The sequence below is a fragment of the Lampris incognitus genome, chromosome 1 (genome assembly GCF_029633865.1).
Source record: "Lampris incognitus isolate fLamInc1 chromosome 1, fLamInc1.hap2, whole genome shotgun sequence".
NCBI lineage: Eukaryota > Metazoa > Chordata > Actinopteri > Lampriformes > Lampridae > Lampris > Lampris incognitus.
Window position 1 is genome coordinate 6,794,411 of NC_079211.1, and position 20,047 is coordinate 6,814,457.

The 20,047-nt window shown below is 48.6% G+C and overlaps 1 protein-coding gene across 1 annotated transcript in view; it reads right to left on the minus strand.

Annotated features, from left to right (window-relative positions):
* LOC130112953 (LIM and calponin homology domains-containing protein 1-like) overlaps positions 1–20,047 on the minus strand; it is a 198,714-nt gene that overhangs the window by 88,754 nt on the left and 89,913 nt on the right. The window contains exons 3-4 of the mRNA XM_056280502.1: positions 18,342–18,411; positions 4,346–4,452 (exon numbers count right to left, since the gene is read on the minus strand). Coding sequence (XP_056136477.1) covers positions 4,346–4,452; positions 18,342–18,411 — 177 coding nt within the window. The remainder of the gene's footprint in view (positions 1–4,345; positions 4,453–18,341; positions 18,412–20,047) is intronic.

A 20,047-nucleotide genomic window follows, 5' to 3' on the forward strand; every position in this document is an offset into this window, starting at 1 on the left:
GGAGCTGGTTGGGTGTCATACGGAGCTGGTTGGGTGTCATACGGAGCTGGTTGGATGTCATACGGAGCTGGTTGGGTGTCATACGGAGCTGGTTGGGTGTCATACAGAGCTGGTTGGGTGTCATACGGAGCTGGTTGGGTGTCATACGGAGCTGGTTGGATGTCATACGGAGCTGGTTGGGTGTCCTACAGAGCTGGTTGGTTGTCATACGGAGCTGGTTGGGTGTCATACGGAGCTGGTTGGGTGTCATACGGAGCTGGTTGGGTGTCATACGGAGCTGGTTGGGTGTCATACGGAGCTGGGTGGGTGTCATACGGAGCTGGATGGGTGTCATACGGAGCTGGTTGGGTGTCATACGAGGCTGGTTGGGTGTCCTACAGAGCTGGTTGGGTGTCATACGAGGCTGGTTGGGTGTCATACGGAGCTGGTTGGGTGTCATACGAGGCTGGTTGGGTGTCATACGAAGCTGGTTGGGTGTCATACAGAGCTGGTTGGGTGTCCTACAGAGCTGGTTGGGTGTCATACGGAGCTGGGTGGGTGTCATACAGAGCTGGTTGGGTGTCATACAGAGCTGGTTGGGTGTCATACAGAGCTGGTTGGATGTCATACGAAGCTGGTTGGGTGTCATACAGAGCTGGTTGGGTGTCATACAGAGCTGGTTGGGTGTCATACAGAGCTGGTTGGGTGTCATACGGAGCTGGGTGGGTGTCATACAGAGCTGGTTGGATGTCATACAGAGCTGGTTGGGTGTCATACAGAGCTGGTTGGGTGTCATACGGAGCTGGTTGTGTCATACGGAGCTGGTTGGGTGTCATACAGAGCTGGTTGGGTGTCATACGGAGCTGGGTGTCATACGGAGCTGGTTGGGTGTCCTACGGAGCTGGTTGGGTGTCATACGAAGCTGGTTGGGTGTCATACAGAGCTGGTTGGGTGTCATACGGAGCTGGTTGGGTGTCATACGGAGCTGGTTGGGTGTCATACGGAGCTGGTTGGGTGTCATACGGAGCTGGTTGGGTCTCATACGGAGCTGGTTGGGTGTCATACGGAGCTGGTTGGATGTCATACGGAGCTGGGTGGGTGTCATACGGAGCTGGTTGGGTGTCATACGGAGCTGGTTGGGTGTCATACGGAGCTGGTTGGATGTCATACGGAGCTGGGTGTCATACGGAGCTGGGTGTCATACGGAGCTGGTTGGGTGTCATACGGAGCTGGGTGGGTGTCATACGGAGCTGGTTGGTTATCATACGGAGCTGGTTGGGTGTCATACGGAGCTGGTTGGGTGTCATACGGAGCTGGTTGGTTATCATATGGAGCTGGGTGGGTGTCATACGGAGCTGGTTGGTTATCATATGGAGCTGGGTGGGTGTCATACGGAGCTGGTTGGGTGTCATACGGAGCTGGTTGGTTATCATATGGAGCTGGTTGGGTGTCATACGGAGCTGGGTGGGTGTCATACGGAGCTGGGTGGGTGTCATACGGAGCTGGTTGGTTATCATACGGAGCTGGCTGGGTGTCATACGGAGCTGGTTGGGTGTCATACGGAGCTGGTTGGTTATCATATGGAGCTGGTTGGGTGTCATACAGAGCTGGGTGGGTGTCATACGGAGCTGGTTGGGTGTCATACGGAGCTGGTTGGGTGTCATACGGAGCTGGTTGGGTGTCATACGGAGCTGGTTGGATGTCATACGGAGCTGGTTGGGTGTCATACGGAGCTGGTTGGGTGTCATACGGAGCTGGTTGGGTGTCATACGGAGCTGGTTGGGTGTCCTACAGAGCTGGTTGGTTGTCATACGGAGCTGGGTGGGTGTCATACGGAGCTGGTTGGGTGTCATACGGAGCTGGTTGGGTGTCATACGGAGCTGGTTGGGTGTCATACGGAGCTGGTTGGGTGTCATACGGAGCTGGTTGGGTGTCATACGGAGCTGGTTGGGTGTCATATGGAGCTGGTTGGGTGTCATACGGAGCTGGTTGGGTGTCCTACAGAGCTGGTTGGTTGTCATACGGAGCTGGGTGGGTGTCATACGGAGCTGGGTGGGTGTCATACGGAGCTGGTTGGGTGTCATACGGAGCTGGTTGGATGTCATACGGAGCTGGTTGGGTGTCCTACAGAGCTGGTTGGTTGTCATACGGAGCTGGGTGGGTGTCATACGGAGCTGGTTGGGTGTCATACGAGGCTGGTTGGGTGTCCTACAGAGCTGGTTGGGTGTCCTACAGAGCTGGTTGGGTGTCATACGAGGCTGGTTGGGTGTCCTACAGAGCTGGTTGGGTGTCATACGAGGCTGGTTGGGTGTCCTACAGAGCTGGTTGGGTGTCATACGGAGCTGGTTGGGTGTCCTACAGAGCTGGTTGGGTGTCATACGAGGCTGGTTGGGTGTCATACGGAGCTGGTTGGATGTCATACGGAGCTGGTTGGGTGTCATACGGAGCTGGTTGGGTGTCATACAGAGCTGGTTGGGTGTCATACGGAGCTGGTTGGGTGTCATACGGAGCTGGTTGGATGTCATACGGAGCTGGTTGGGTGTCCTACAGAGCTGGTTGGTTGTCATACGGAGCTGGTTGGGTGTCATACGGAGCTGGTTGGGTGTCATACGGAGCTGGTTGGGTGTCATATGGAGCTGGTTGGGTGTCATACGGAGCTGTTTGGGTGTCATATGGAGCTGGTTGGGTGTCATATGGAGCTGGTTGGGTGTCCTACAGAGCTGGTTGGGTGTCATATGGAGCTGGTTGGGTGTCCTACAGAGCTGGTTGGGTGTCATACGGAGCTGGTTGGGTGTCATACGGAGCTGGTTGGGTGTCCTACAGAGCTGGTTGGGTGTCATACGGAGCTGGTTGGGTGTCATACGGAGCTGGTTGGGTGTCATACGGAGCTGGTTGGGTGTCATACGGAGCTGGTTGGGTGTCATACGGAGCTGGTTGGGTGACATATGGAGCTGGGTGGGTGTCATACGGAGCTGGTTGGGTGTCATACGGAGCTGGTTGGGTGTCCTACAGAGCTGGTTGGGTGTCATACGGAGCTGGTTGGGTGTCATACAGAGCTGGTTGGGTGTCCTACAGAGCTGGTTGGGTGTCCTACAGAGCTGGTTGGTTATCATACGGAGCTGGTTGGGTGTCATACGGAGCTGGTTGTCCTACAGAGCTGGTTGGTTGTCATACGGAGCTGGTTGGGTGTCATACGGAGCTGGGTGGGTGTCATACGGAGCTGGTTGGGTGTCATACGGAGCTGGTTGGGTGTCATACGGAGCTGGTTGGGTGTCATACGGAGCTGGTTGGGTGTCATATGGAGCTGGTTGGGTGTCATACGGAGCTGGTTGGTTGTCATACGGAGCTGGTTGGGTGTCATACGGAGCTGGGTGGATGGCATATGGAGGAAAACAGGAAGTGGGGGACACAGTCTGACAGCGAGACACAAGAGGGATTAGGACAGAAAGACACCGGCGTAGACAGACAGACGGAGACATGGAGTACACGAGTTCGATCCTGTCTCATAACACAGTACTATTTTAGAAATGAGACAAAACCAAAACAGCACCAACACAACACACCTCATGACCTGACGGGGTTTAAAGATGGAGGATCCAGGCTTGGAAGCTGCTTTCACAAATGGGTTGAATTTATTCTTTACAATGAGGACATCGTCTCACTTCACTTCGTCAGCTGATGTGATTGTCATTAGCACTTCTCTCAAAACCGATGTGTCGGGCGTCCGGGTAGAGTAGTGGTCTATCCCGTTGCCTACCAACACGGGGCTCGCCGGTTCAAATCCTCGTGTTACCTCCGGCTTGGTCGGGTGTCCCTACAGATACAACTGGCCGCATCTGTGGGTGGGAAGCCGAATGTGGGTATTTGTCCTGGTCGCTGCACTGGCGCCTCCTCTGGTCGGTTGGGACGCTTGTTCGGGGGGGGGGGGGGAATAGTGTGATCCTCCCGCGTGCTACGTCCCCCTGGCGAAACTCCTCATTGTCAGGTGAAAAGAAGCAGCTGGCGACTCCACGTGTATGGGAGGAGGCGTGTGGTAGTCTGCAGCCCTCCCCGGGTCGGTAGAGGGGGCGGGGCTGCGACCGGGACGGCTCGGGAGAGTGGGGTGATTGGCCAAGTATAATTGGGGAGGAAAAAATGGGGAAAATTCCACACAAAAAAAAGAAAAAAAAGTCTCTTTTAGGGAATAACTAAGATGGACAGAGATCACGCCCACGTGTAGAAAGACACACACACACACACACACACACACACACACACACACACACACAGACACACACACACACACACACAGACACACACCGTGCCGTGCTGAGAGACGGCTCAGCTCAGCAGCCAGCTAACAGCGTGGCGCTGAGCAGGTTCTTACTTGGTGTTGGGACGTGTCGATGCGTCCTGAAGGTCTCCGGGGTCAAACAGCTGTGATCCCTTCAGTCCCAGCTCCTCACAACCACGCAGAAACACACTCAGGTTGTCCTGAAACACACACACACACACACACACACACAGATGATACAGAGATATACTGGTCACACAGAGAAAACAGACTGTTGGTGGTCAAGTGAAATCTGATTCAGTCGCTGATAAAGACGACTGAAACTCTCTCTCTCTCTGTCTCTCTCTCTGTCTCTCTCTCTGTCTCTCTCCGTCTCTCTCTCTGTCTCTCTCTCTGTCTCTCTCTGTCTCTCTCTCTGTCTCTCTCCGTCTCTCTCTCTGTCTCTCTCTCTGTCTCTCTCTGTCTCTCTCTCTCTGTCTCTCTCTCTCTCTCTCTCTCTCTGTCTCTCTCTCTGTCTCTCTCTCTCTGTCTCTCTCTCTGTGTCTCTCTCTCTCTCTCTGTCTCTCTCTCTCTGTCTCTCTCTCTCCCTGTCTCTCTCGCTCTCTGTGTCTCTCTCTCTGTCTCTCTCTCTGTCTCTCTCTGTCTCGCTCTCTGTGTCTCTCCCTCTGTCTCTCTCTCTCTCTGTCTCTCTCTCTCTGTCTGTCTGTCTCTCTCTCTCTCTCTCCCATACACAAATTCATAGCACAAGAAAATCAGGGTTACCTGCTTAACAGAAAGGTGACACCAACAGATTCTGCTGTCGCCTCCTCTCTCTCCCTCTCTCTCTCTCTCTCTCTCTCTCTCTCTCAGATGACTCCTTTCGCTCTACAACTTTTACTCTCCTCAAGCGTTTCCCATTCCTTCCTCTACCTCCTCATACATCTCATTTCTCCTGTCAATCCCACCCTCTCTCTCTCTCTCTCTCTCTCTCTCTCTCTCTCTCTCTCTCTCTCTCTCTCTCTCTCTCTCTCTCTCTCTCTCTCCCTCCCTCTCCCCCACACAGAAGGTGTCCTACGTCCTACCAGCTCTTTGTTCGCTGGATGGAACCTGAGCTGAGCCGGACTCCCGTCTTCTTCTTCTCTCTTCTCCAGTTCCCAGGCGCTCTCTCTCTCTCTCTCTCTCTCTCTCTCTCTCTCTCTCCCCCTCTCTCTCGCTCTCTCTCCCCCCTCTTGCTCCCTCCGTGCAACTTGGACAGGGTGTCACCATTTCCTCCCTGCCCTGATTGTCCTGAGAACCCTCCCTCCCTCCCTCCCTGCCTCGCTTTCTGCTACACTAACACACATGCAAATAATGAACTCGTTGCACACACACACACACACACACAGACACACACACACACACACACACAGAGACAACACTTAATTTCATCCACACTCACTCTCACTTGCTTGCTCGCTCCATCACACATGCAAACAAGACATTTGCCTGTGTGCATACAGACACAAGGACCCCCCCCCCCACACACACACACACACACACTACACACAAACTGTTTGCGGTCAACAAACACACCCACAGGGTGAACACATCGTCTCATATACACAGCAGATGGTGTAAGCCTGTGAGTCCGTAGACAAAAAACACAAACTCAATTGTTCTCACGATCCTGTTCCACTCCTGTTGAAATGGCCTCCGCCCCCACCCTTCACCCCCCACCCTCCACCCCACACCCTCCTCAGGCTTCCTGTACACTTGCAGCAGGGTTGTTTTTGCGCGAACACGCACACACCCACTTCTTTGAGACGGGACACGGTGATACCGTCTCTGACAGTTATACTGCAGGGGAGACACACCTGTGGTAGAAATAACTGGGTCTCCCTTTCTCTCTCTCTCTCTCTCTCTCTCTCTCTCTCTCTCTCTCTCTCTCTCTCTCTCTCTCTCTCTCTCTCACACACACACACACACAATGTCACATGAAGAGATGGCCGTATCTCATTTCAAATCAACCCCGGTAGGAGATCGCCAGATCCAGAGACGGACTTACAAAATTTGATCAAAGAGTTTTAACATGATGTGAAACCCTAACCCTAAGAATCCACCCACCCATCCATCCACCCATCCATCCATCCATCCATCATTCCATCCATCCACCCATCCATCATCCATCCATCCATCCACCCATCCATTCATCCATCCATCCATCCACCCATCATTCCATCCACCCATCCATCCACCCATCCATCATCCATCCATCCGTCCATCCATCCATCCATCCATTATCCAAACCACTTATCCTGCTCTCAGGGTCACAGGGATGCTGGAGCCTATCCCAGCAGTCATTGGGTGGCAGGTGGGGAGACACCCTGGACAGGCCACCAGGCCATCACAGGGCCCACCCCCCCCCACACACACACACACACTCACTCAGGGACAAGTTAGTACGGCCGAGTCACCTGACCTACATGTCTTTGGACTGTGGGAGGAAACCGGAGCCCCCGGAGGAAACCCACACAGACACGGGGAGAACATGTAAACTCCACACAGAGGACGACCCGGGACGACCCCCAAGGTTGGACTTCCCCGGGGGCTCGAACCCAGGACCTTCCTGCTGTGAGGCGACCACGCTAACCACTGCGCCACCGTGCCGCCACCCTGAGAATGACTTGAGGTAAACTCCTTCAGTAAGTCACTGGGAAGCCCAGGGAGTCAGAGAAACTGGTTTGTGACCAATAACCCACAAGTTTGAACCCCCAGAGAAGAAACGAGATGCATGATCATCTCCCTCTGACCAAAGGACGTGTGTGATGTTCTGTCATCCGTGTTGTTTTAGCTCGTTATTTAACCGCCTGTTTCACTGGTTCATTGTTTTTTCTTGGTGTTTTCTGTCGTCAGCTTGTCTTACTGCTCTTTTCCCTCTGATTTTTAAAGTACCATTGATCCCTTAAAGGCGCTATATGAATAAAATACATTTTTCATCTACTACTTCTGTAATCCACTTCTCCTGTGGAGATGTACAGAAACAAACTGTGAGTAAATAGTAAAGTTAAGTCAATTTTATTTCGTTTAGCCCAATATCACAAATTACAGATGTGCCTCAGTGATCTTTACAGCAACGCAACATCCTGTCCTTACACCCTCACATCGGATAAGGGACACCTCCCTAAAAAAAAATCCCTTTAAAAGGGAGAAAAAATAGGAAGAAACCTCAGGGAGAGCAACAGAGGAGGATCTCTCTCCCAAGACGGACAGATGTGCAGTGGATGCTGTGTTTACACAATTTACACAACACAACACTGAAAGAGGATAACACAGTTATAAGATATATGAAGAACATGATGAGGAGGACGCCAAGCAGTGTCCAGATGCTGCCAGAACAGGCCAGGACCTGAGCCACGTGACCACCACCACCATGTAGACCTGACAGGACAGACAACACGTGCACACAGGGGAGACTCACATCATCACACCATTCACATACACTGGGGAAGTGTCAAGAAAAGACAGTCACACATCAGACTGACAGAAGGATATAACATTGAAACAGGATATGGATTTGTAAGATTATATAGATACTAGAAGAACCCCGCTACAATGTAGCAGTTTGGTTCTCCACCCGTCTAAATCTCCCTCCTCTTCATCCTGCCAGCTAACCGCCTTCCCCCTGCCCCTAAACCCCCCTCCCCACTCCAACTCCCTCCCCCCAAGTGCTCAGAATCATCTGAAATGCCGAGAAAAGTGGTTTTTAGCCATTTGTAGAAAATGCATATTTTTGCATAATTATGCATAATTATTTTAATTTTCTGCTATTTTTCTGGTCCTCTCTGGAACAATACCTACCACCTCCAAAAAAAAAATTAGGATCATAATTGCATTTTTGCAAAAATGCGTATATTTTGCATAATGCCAAAACAGAAAAAAATTTATATAAGGTGAAAAAATCCAAGATGCTCGGAATCATCTGAAATGCCGAGAAAAGTGGTTTTTAGCCATTTTTAGAAAAATGCATATTTATGCATAATTATGCATAATTTTAACTTTCTGGGATTTTCCCCTTACTCTCTGAGACAATACCTACCACCTCCAAAAAGAATTAGGATCATAAGTGCTCTCGTTTTCGGTCCCGCTATCTACACTAACTAACACACACACACTAACGCCACACACACACATTCAGAAAATATATGAGTAGATATATATATTAAAAAAATTTGATGAGGAGGATGACAAACAGTGTCCAGATGGCGATCACCATCACCATGGAGAGCTGGGAGGAGGACAGATTACACATGCACACAAGGGAGACTCACATCACACCATTCACACCATTCACATATGCAGGAGAAGAGAAAGGAGAAGACGTCATTCAGAGAGGGAGAAAAGATGTGAGAGAAGAGAACAGTTTGCAATAGTCAATAATCTATACGCTATAATCTGGTCGGCCCTACAGTGCTTGGTGAATTCACTGAGACAGAAACCGACCCACAGGTTGTGAAGCGCTCAACTTAGAGGCAACTAATTGTAGGTTAAGGCAAAAAAGACGAGTTTTAAGTTTGGATTCAAAAGACTCAGCAGACTCTGATTGTCTGACGGCAGCAGGCGGGTTATTCCACAAGAACGGGGCCCGATAGGAAAAGGCCCTGCCGCCGCCAGCTGACTTCTCTTTAACTTTGGTACACACAGGAGCCCTGTATTTTAAGGAAATCAGCTGATAAGATGGGGCAAGCCCATTTAGGATCGTGTCTGTGAATGTTCTCATTCATCCAGGTCGTCATGGTGATCCAAAGGAGTTGAATCGAGTGCAACTGGACTTGGTGTATATCCGTGAAGACGTTTGGCCTCTCGTCCAAGAGGCTTCCTCGGTTCCTGCCTTTCTGATTAGACCAAGCTGGTCTGACTGGCTGCTGATGAGACTCAGTATTTATCCTCTAGGAGTCGTTATCAGGGCTATCGATATGCATTTGTTTAGCAGCGACGGTCGTTGGGGGGGTGTTGGTTTGGACTTCATTATTCAGCGGTCATGAGAGTCGTTGGAGCCGCTAGTGACCGACTGTTGATCTTGGAGGCTAGGAGCCTCCAAGAACAACAGTCGGTCACTAGCGGCTCACAGCAGGCTCTCTAATCACCTGCTGAATGATAAGTGCCCCGTGTTAAACCAATCGTAGACAACTCTCTATATTTGCTAGGCAAAAGAGCGGCGCCATCCCAAGCAGGGTGAATGCTTTCCGCTCTCAGCAGGTAAGGGCGGCTCCGGGAAGAAGGCCGGTTATCAACAAAGCTGAATTACTGCTCGTTACACTAACGAGCGGTTCATTGAGGTGAGCCCGTTGTACACCGCGTCATTACGCCTCATGGGTAAGGTTACGCAGAAGAAAGTTGCTGAAAAATGTGATTTTCGCTTAATCGATAAAGGTTTTGGGTCGACACAACGTAGCCGTCACAGAAAACCCAACCTGCGATGTCGGGTTGATCCACCGCATGTGTACATAACTCTGTGTGTGTGTGTGTGTGTGTGTGTGTGTGTGTGTGTGTGTGTGTGTGTGTGTGTGTGTGTGTGTCCAGGACCAGGCAAGCCTTGGTGTGCAAGGCAGTGCCACAGGAAACTGGGTGTTGACCACAACAGAGAAATGAATGACAGTTGAATGTGTTTGTGAAAGGATTGTGTGTGTGTGTGTGTGTGTGTGTGTGTGTGTGTGTGTGTGTGTGTGGTAGGGGGAGGTGCTACTGGAGATAGATTTTGGACCCTGCTGTACTTCTCCCCCTTGCTTGTACATGCACTGAAAACAGGATGGGTTTTGGCACTTTAACCCATGTTGAAATAAAAACATCTGGGGCCATTACTACTACTACTACTACTACTCCTACTACTACTACTATGATAATAATAATAATAATAAGCATTACATTCATATACAATTACTTATAATGGCTCCATCAGCACTTCTGTCCAGCGTACAGAACATGGCTAAGAGACGTTTCAGTTTGGTTTTTGCAGAATGGTGACATAAAGATGTGAATACGCAGGGGTAAATTTGAACCATAAAAAATGAATTGCTGCAATTTGCAAGTGAGTTAAAAATGACAAGAGCCTTAAAAAAGCATTCCGGGTCGAAACAAACACTGATACAAACATAAACGTCGTTATGAGTAATGAGTAGAACAGGAATCTGGAGTAACAGTAATTCAGAACTGTGCATCGTTCATAAATATGAACTGACCATAGACATGCATGGGAAGTGAGCCAACTACTTCAGCTCTTCATAGGATCTCCATCAACAGTCTGTGTGTGTTTGTGTGTGTGTGTGTGTCTAACCGAGAGTGTTTTCCAATACGGAGCGTTGGGAATCGTATCTAGACACCATGATGAGACCGCCATGTTCCCAGGGAACAGAAACACTGTTCACACCCAGAACCGGCACCTCGGCGGCCCATGGAGGAAGGCCAGCCAGGATAAGGAAGCGGGACAGCAGGGTGTTGACCAGATATGTTTCCCAGCATCCTCCTCACCGACAAGGTTAACAACCCCAAAATAGACAGACGAGAGCGGGATAAAAAGAGAGCTCTCTTCACCTTGACTCTAATCAGATCCGGCAGACCCCCCCCCCGGAAGCCTGCAGCATGCCGGTGACTGTGGCGGGAGCCCGACAGAGAGATTTTATATCCATCAAAAGCACGTTAGGGCCGTGTGTTTTTTACGGGCGGCTATACGCTGATGGATGACGGAGCCGTCCGTCCGTATACGACCGCTGATCTGTATTTTCGCATGCGTCAAAAGTTGAAACCGGTTTTCAACTTTTCTTGGGACTGTATCATGCACAGCTCTCTGACGGGGACAGAAGGTGGCGCTAAGAGAGGAGCGCCGCTCATTTCACCGCTTCCCCGAATCAGATGGAACCACTTTACCCATTCACACAGACAGCAGCAGAACAACTAAAACGACCGCAATCAAACCCCCCCCCCCCAACTGTATCCAGCCAACTACGTCTCTGCTCCACCCCCTCTGCTGATCCGGGGAGGGCTGCAGACGACCACATGCCTCCTCCCATATGTGTGGAGTCACCAGCCGCTTCTTTTCACCTGACAGTGAGGAGTTTCACCAGGGGGGACGTAGCAAGTGGGAGGCTCATGCTATTCCCTCCAGTTCCCCTTCCCCCCTCGAACAGGTGCCCCCACCGACCAGAGGAGGCGCTAGTGCAGCGACCAGGAACCACACTCGCATCCGGCTTCCCACCCGCAGACACGGCCAATTGTGTCTGTAGAGACGCCCGATCAAGCCGGGGGCGACACGGGGATTCGAACCGGCGACCCCCGTGTTGGTAGGCGGCCCTGTTTTGGTATTTGAATTGAACACAAAAGGGACAGCCACAGATCCGTATCGGTTTGATCCGTTTCTTCACCGAAAGGTTTTTACAGCAAAGGAGACGAACAGTTCACAACTACAGTTCTCAGCGTTGGACTCTGGCACTTCACGGAAGTTAACAACAATAAAACAGACACGAATAAACGCTGACACTTGATCCCAGCATTATTTAGACCGGAGTGTTTGTGTTGAGAGGCTCTGGGGTCAAAGGTCACAGACGCTGGCTCGCCACGGAAAAGTTCAACAGAAAGGCCTTATTTCCTCCACATTGCCTTTATTGTTTATGCACATCAAGCTGTGCTTTATTCTGTTCGCCGATTTAATCTTTTAAATTCTTATTTTCCTTCTTTAAGTTTTAGTTTTTGGTTAAGGTTAAGGTTTGGTTAGTGGTTACTGAGCGTTCTCAATGTGCAGAACAAGGAAATCGATGGGCTATCTTCGTCTAGACCATGGACGTGAGAGCTGGATACCAAACCCAAAGATGGCGCCCTACTCAGCCCAATAGGAATCGCTCACCTGGCACACATGGCAATAAAGGTTCCTAGCTTCCGGGGTTATGCGGCCCACTGACTATGCACGGTCATGTTGATCCCATCATGCCTCTGGCCCGGCCAGGCTATGCTAACGATCGACCTGCATTCTGGATCTGGCCGCTGCGCGTTCATGAGCGCTATGCTAGCGGACTGCTAAGGCCGACGTTACACGTGAAACTTTTTCACACATCTCGGTCGCACGCAACTGAGCTACATCAGATTTGTATTGTGTATCGGTTATTCAGTCATTCATTCATCATCAGCCACTTCTCCGGGGTGGGGTCGTGGTGGCAGCAAGCTAAGTAGGGCACTCAGGACATTCCTCTCCCCGGCAACGCCCTCCAGCTCCTCCTGGGGGAACCCAAGGCATTTCCAGGCCAGATTGGACATGTAGTCCCTCCAGCGAGTTCTGGTCTACCCCGGGGTCTCCTCCCAGTTGGACGTGCCCGGAAAACCCTCAAAGAAAGGGACCCAGGAGGCCTCCTAACCAGATGCCCGAACCACCTCAACTGGCTCCTTTCAATGGGAAGGAGCAGCAGCTCTACTCCAAGCTCCCTCCGGATGTCCGAGACCCTCACCCTATCTCTAAGGCTGAGCCCAGACACCCTACGGAGGAAACTCATTTCAGCCACTTGTATTCGCGACCTCACCCTTTCGGTCACTACCCAAAGCTGTGGTCGATCACAACCACAGGTGAGGGTTGGAACGAAGGCTGACTGGTAAATTGAGAGCTTTGCCTTCCGGCTCAGCTCCCTCTTCACCACAACGGCCCAGTACAACGTCCACATTACTGCTGATGCTGCATGGACTGGTTTGGTCCCCCCCCCCTTTTTTTCTCCCCAATTGTACCTGGCCAATGAACCCACTCTTTTGAGCCATCCCGATTGCTGCTCCACCCCCTCTGCCGATCCGGGGAGGGCTGCAGACTACCGCGTCTCCCCCGATACATGTGGAGTCACCAGCCGCTTCTTTTCACCTGACAGTGGCGTTTCACCGGGGAGATGTAGCATGTCAGAGGATCACGCTATTCCCTCCCCCGAACAGGCGCCCTAACCGACCAGAGGAGGCGCTAGTGCAACAACCGGGACATCCAGCTTCCCTCCCGCAGACACGGCCAATTGTGTCTGTGGAGACACCCCACTAAGCCGGAGGTAACACGGGGGATTCGAACCGAAGATCCCTGTGTTGGCAGGCAACGGAATAGACTGTTAGGCTACCTGGACACCCCTACTGGTTTGGTCATTTAAATAAAACAACCAGCCTCTGGTAACCACTCCTGTCTGACTATAGTGGAGGAAATTGTGGATGAATGTAGAGTAGCTGGAAAGAGGCTCAGTCAGCTCTCCCCGGGTAAACACAAATTAAATTCTTCTTTTAAATCCACACCTGCCATTTGCCACGCAGGCTAACCTCGCTGCAAAAACAAACCAAAACAAACAAACAACTGGTCCCAGTAGCCCGGCGAGAACACAGTCTGTTCAAAACACACGAGCCGGTCTGCCACCGTGCAGAGGGGCGCCGCTGTAATTACACAACAGACAGGCCTCCTCGGAGACTCGTTTTCCCATTAACCTCCAACACAGGAAAAGGAAGTGGGAGTGTTTTACTACGATGGGCCCGATAACAGCGGACTCCTTGTTTAGCCTACATGTTTCTCGCCTCTCTGCTGGCCGTCCGAGGAGGAAGAAAAACACACAAACAGGAGGGCAGAAGCCAGAAAAGTGGAAGGTTGTCCTACTCCCCTTGAAGAGTAGAGTCATTATGCCTACGCACTAAAAACACCTTTATTATAGAGATTATCCTGTCAGCTTCAGTTGTTTTAATAGTTTGACGTGGGAGGTCATTAACATGATTCATGAACCTTCATTTTTTATTTCAGCAAAAAGGTTAACATTGGGATTATTCTCATATTACGTCACATATCACGTGACGGCAACACATCCGCCATGTTGGAGGACAACGGCTCCCATCCAGAGGATGCTGCGTCGCTGCCCCTGCACGATGCTGAGCGTGTCCTAAACGGTCAGAGTGACACAACGTGTTTCAGGGTCCGATTCTTACACAACAGCCGTCGTGGCTCCACATTTCACAACGGTTCATTTCGGCGCCGTTTCCGCGGTTCGAATCTGATCCTTTGCGCCGTCAGGCCAGAACTTTGCAAAATTGATCTTGCAAACTGTTTTTCCAAGAGTGGCTCGCAGCTGCCATGTTTTATTTCCCTACGCTTGTCCGATTTTCACTTAAAATTTCGTTCTTGTAAGATGGACAACGAGAACTTCAGTGGAAACAGCGGTTGCTAAGGTCTAGCTGATTGAGAATAACCCACACGGGCATCTTTAAATTGAGGTGCTTAAAAAGGCCAGCGGTTCCCTCTAGGAACTTAATAATTCCCATGAAGTGAAAAATGATCTCACTTCGTTCCTTCTTCTATCACGGGGGTCCCATGAAATGTACCACAAGCTCCCACGACTCGACGTTCACCCTACTGAAACTGAACAGTCAGGTGGGATCTAGTGAGGGGAGGGTGACTGATTTGACTGGCAGCCAATTACGGCCGGGCATTTTTAGAGGCTCGTGGACGTCGATGCACTATGGGCTAGGTTCAGTTTTGTGTTAGAAGGTCACTCATCTTCTCTTGAATCTCACTTCCATTCATTCATCAAATGGAGGATGACGTAACTAAAATATTATTATATTTGTCATGAAGTGAAAAATATTCTTATAAACAGAAAATAAAATTAACATTTTTCGTGGATTTCGAGAACATATTGGTGAATCGATTTATATCAAGTGGAAATAAACAGGAAAGCACAGTGAATGTACACTTTTCAGTTCATGGGATCTTTAACCATTTCCAATATAGTTGAGCCAAACAAAAAAATTGTGGGGGGGGGGGGGATTGGTCAAATACATGAAAATATTAAGGAAAGTGGACGTCCTTCTGCAGCTGTCTCAGCTACACTGTGCCACTGAACAACAGAAAACCTTGCCAAGGGACGCTATAGAGCACCAAACAGTGTCGTCATCTAGGGTGCGGCCCCACATTTGAATATGGAGATAGTGAATCATTATACTATCTTTGTATTAACTTGTGTTTTACTCGTTCAGGTGACGGTGTGTATATTAAGGAAAGTGGATGCTGTGATGTAAAATAAAGAAAATTCTTCTATTCTCCACTGGCAGACTTTTTATAAAGTAAACAGAAGCTGAAATGAGTGAAAGCATTCATTTTTCAGGATGATGATGTACGGTCAGATCGATCTCTGTCAGCCTTTCAAATGGAGACTGACCGCAGAGGAACTGATCCTTCAGGTGTCGGACAGAAACCATTCACTCCAAAACGAGTCATGTAAACCATTAAAATCCACTGAATCCACCTATAGGACAGAGCAATTACCTAAAGAAGAGAGGAAGGAAAGAAGCCAGGAGGGACAGAAACGGCCAAGACGAAAGATAAATCACTTAATGTGAAAAGGAAAAGGAAGAAAGAAACTAAATCTCTATTTTTATGCAACGCAAGGTGATTACGTGGATGAAACCTGAGCAAGATGGAGTCCTGACGGTCGCCGTTGGCTTTAAAATCTGTTACAGAATAGTCATTGTTACTGGAGCAGGGCCTGTTACGGACACAGGCCTGATAAGAATGATTAGATGTGACTCTAGCTAATAGATAGAGGAGGACCAGCGGGCACCGCTGGCGATGCTGCGAGATAAGGAAAGATATTCCCATCCACACCAAACTTCCTGGAGCTTAATATTGAGCCGGCATCCAATCCACTTCCCCCTTCCCCTATTCTCTCCCTTATTCTTTCACTCCTCTTTTTCCCGAACTGCACCGCTTCCTTCATCAGTCGTCCGACCATTTGATTGGCTCTCACGGAGGGACGCGTTCAAAAGCTGACGAAACCATTCCTTATTTTCACGAAAGATTTGCAAAAGCGAGACAAGTTTCAAACTGCTAGTTTAAGTTTGCCATATTGTGTTTATGTTATTGTTAGACACATTATCATCGTCATCATCATTACTGAGGAGAGTGATGACGTCATCTAAGTGGTGAATATTAACAAGGAGGCCATGTCAAAGCATTCGTTGCTCCACTACGTTAGAGTCTGTATCTTACATTAAAAAGTCTGCTGACAAGTTAGTCTATTTGTCGATTTCCATTCAACATATAAATAGACATACAGCTACAGAGACATTACTGAGTTTAGTCGATGATACAAACTTTTTTTCTCATCATGCAGGCGTCAGGGAACGGACTTGTTTTCCTCCCTGATGTCTTCTGATTCCAGGATGGTGAACCCAAAACAGCAAACGAAGGTTTCCATTTTGCTTAGCGTCTATTTTACTTGATTATTTACAGTGTTGAAGCAGCGTGTGTGTACTTGTGTCATGGCAGGCCTCATTTATACCACTTCACAGCCCACTTTGAAGAGAGACGCAATAAATCAGATTGAAAAACGCTTTGAACCCGGGCTTCCAGTCCCAGTATGTGATGCATTATTCTGATTCAATGGCTTTGATCAGCTTTACTTAAGAGGGGAATTTAAATCATCTTACTGACTCTAATCTCTGCTTTACTCCTTACATGTCATCCACTGTTCAAAATGGCACTTATTTTTATGTTTATATGCAGCCAACAATAGAAAACCTACACAATGAATCTATCTATCTATCTATCTATCTATCTATCTATCTATCTATCTATCTATCTATCTATCTATCTATCTATCTATCTATCTATCTATCTATCTATCTATCTATCTATCTATCTATCTATCTATCTATCTATCTATCTATCTATCTATCTATCTATCTATCTATCTATCTATCTATCTATCTATCTATCTATCCCGTATAAAAAACACCTGCAGTTGTGTCTGTATTTCTGGGGCAGCAGTGAAACGAGTTATTTTCCACTCACCAACTGACGTATCATGACGTCAGTTGGTGTGCGTGAAAACTACAGCCTAGTTTAGCCTGAGTCTCTAATCTACTCTACAGACGCCATTAAAAAAAAAACACATCCTGGTTTTCTCGGCTGAGGTACATTTCCGATAGTGGAAATGACCTCACAGAACGTTAGCGTAGAGGATTTTATGGATGATGATATAGAAGCTACAGCACACAATGCATTCTTGTACTTGTAGGCACTGTTGGAGAGACCCCATGAGCGGGACAACACCAACTTCTCCATCAATCCAGTACACAGTCGGGACTTTACTACTTAAATCCACTACATGACAGAATCAGAAACACTTTCTCATTTCATGCACTTGCACACATGAAATGAAACAAAACATGGTTTCCCCCAACCCACAGCAGTGAACTAACAAATATATCTAAACTAAAAAAAAATAAAAAAATACTGTCCAGGAGAACGAACGCCAGCCAGGATGACTATCAGAACTGTCGGTCTGCATGGGCTAGCAGTTAGCTTAGCCTGCCCCGCTTCCGCGACCTGTCAGTACCCATCAGTGCTGATTGCACATGCACAAAAGCTACTACTACTACTACTACTACTACTACTACTACTACTTTCGGTTATTCCCGTTAGGGGGCGCCACAGCGGATCATCCGTTTCCATCTCTTCCTGTCCTCTGCACCTTCCTCTGTCACACCAGCCACCTGCTTGTCCTCCCTCACCGCATCCATAAACCTCCTCTTTGGCCTTCCTCTTCTCCTCTTCCCTGGCAGCTCCATATTCAGCATCCTTCTCCCAGTATACCCAGCATCTCTCCTCCACACATGTCCAAACCATCTCCATCTTGCCTCTCTTGCTTTGTCTCCAAACCGTCCAACCTGAGCTGTCCCTCTAATATACTCGTTCCTAATCCTGTCCTTCTTCATCACTCCCAGTGAAAATCTTAGCATCTTCACCTCTGCCACCTCCAGCTCCTCCTCCTGTCTTTTCATCAGTGCCACCGTCTCCAAACCATACAACATAGTTTGTCTCACAACCATCTTGTAAACCTTCCCTTTTGCACATACACAAAAGCATTGCTGAAATACGACTTTAATCCCTCTTCCTCACACATATTCTTAAAGCTTTTGGTACTTCAGCTTTTCTATTCTCAGTGTGTAGCATCGCAACAATCCAAATTCCTTGTACGTGCAAAGTTACTTTGACGAAGAAAAAAACTTCACTTGATATTACACAACATTACATACACAGTACAGTGCACAGTAAACTAAGAGACACACTGGACAGTGGACTCACCAGGCCAGCGATGGGAGTTGGAAGTCTGTTGATTTTCTTCACCAATCCGGGTTTGATTGAGCTCAGCAATCTAAGAGGCAGACAGACATAGAAACAGACGGAAAGAGAGAGACATAGAAGGAGGAAAAAGGTGTCAACAAAAACACATAAAGAAAACATCCATCCATTATCCGAACCGCTTATCCTGCTCTCAGGGTGGCGGGGATGCTGGAGCCTATCCCAGCAGTTGCTGGGCAGCAGGCGAGGAGACACCCTGGACAGGCCGCCAGGCCATCACAGGGCCCACACAATAAAAACACATACTTTCATATCTGTGAAGCACAACCGCTGTGACCAGAATGATATGTGATCATTGCCAAAAACATCTTACTCCGCTGAGTGGCTGTTCGTCCATTAATCTTTTTGACCCAAAGGGCAAAATAATAGTATAATAATAACAGATGGAACACCAGGAGGACTAAAAAGACAAGAAGAAGAGAGAACAAAAATGCACGTGTACACTCGTGTGTGTTTGTGTGTGACAATGCATGTACGTGCAAGTGTGGCTGTGAAAGCGGGATTAAGCGTGTTTATTAGGGATCGGCCGATTATCGGCATGGCCGATTATCGGCTTCGATGTTCATGGTTTTTCATATTATCGTTATCGTGCATATTTCTATCGGCCAGCTGATTAAAAAAGTCCACGACATGCGGGCCTCCGACGCAGCCCTCACTGTCCCGAGGCACAGCACGACACTCACTCCGGCAACACAAACGCACAAGAGACGCATTGAGGAGTCGGGCCACTTTTCCAAGGTGAGAGGAGCAAGCCAGACGCCATGACACCCACTCGGTTGGTAAGAAAACATGGCATAACGTTAGTTACAAGACTCACTCCGAGACGTTAGTTCCTCCGTCTCTTCCCCTCCCCCCACACCCACACCAGAGAGCATACCGTGGGTCCGACATGAACTCGACAACAGGTCGTCAATTCAAACAGAGAACACAACTTCCTACATTCTACATTCTCTCAGCCGCAGAACGCCCGTCTGACTCTGCGGCGTAATAACACGCACTGCATAGGTGCACTTATGTGAAGGAATACGGACATTCTGCGGTGGAGAGAATGTAGTTCCACATGAATATTCAAAACAGCGTACACTAAAACAGATTTTACTTTTTTAGGGGAGCCTTTGCTTTTTCTTTTTTTTAAAAATACCTTTATTATATGAACAAAAGAACAAAATCTGGTCATAACAATAACAAATTAGCAAATAGTACAAATCAGACTGAGCTATTACACATTTTTTGGTATTTCACAAAATAAAAAAAAGGAAAAAATAATAAAAAGACAGAAAGAGGTCTAATCAGAAATCAACATATCTCTGTTTTTGTAAATATGCAAAGCTTGTTTGGTTTGTACACATTTCAGTGCTTTCTTTAAAATGTATTAGCTCATTCATGAAGACTAAGAATAGCGGCCTGGCCTCAATAAATCTGGATCTATGGATAAGTTGTTTAGCCATAATAATCAGGCTATCGTACAACATTTCCATATTTTTATCCTCCATTATAACTCCAAGTTTCATATCCTTACAGTAGGGCGAGTCTTTTCTTAAGTGGCTAAAATGCATTTTGTCCGTGTCCCGTCTGCAGCAGTACATTCCTCAGCCACTCCTGCCGAACCTCCAAACCGGGAGCACACAGACTCCATCTACTGCAGGTAA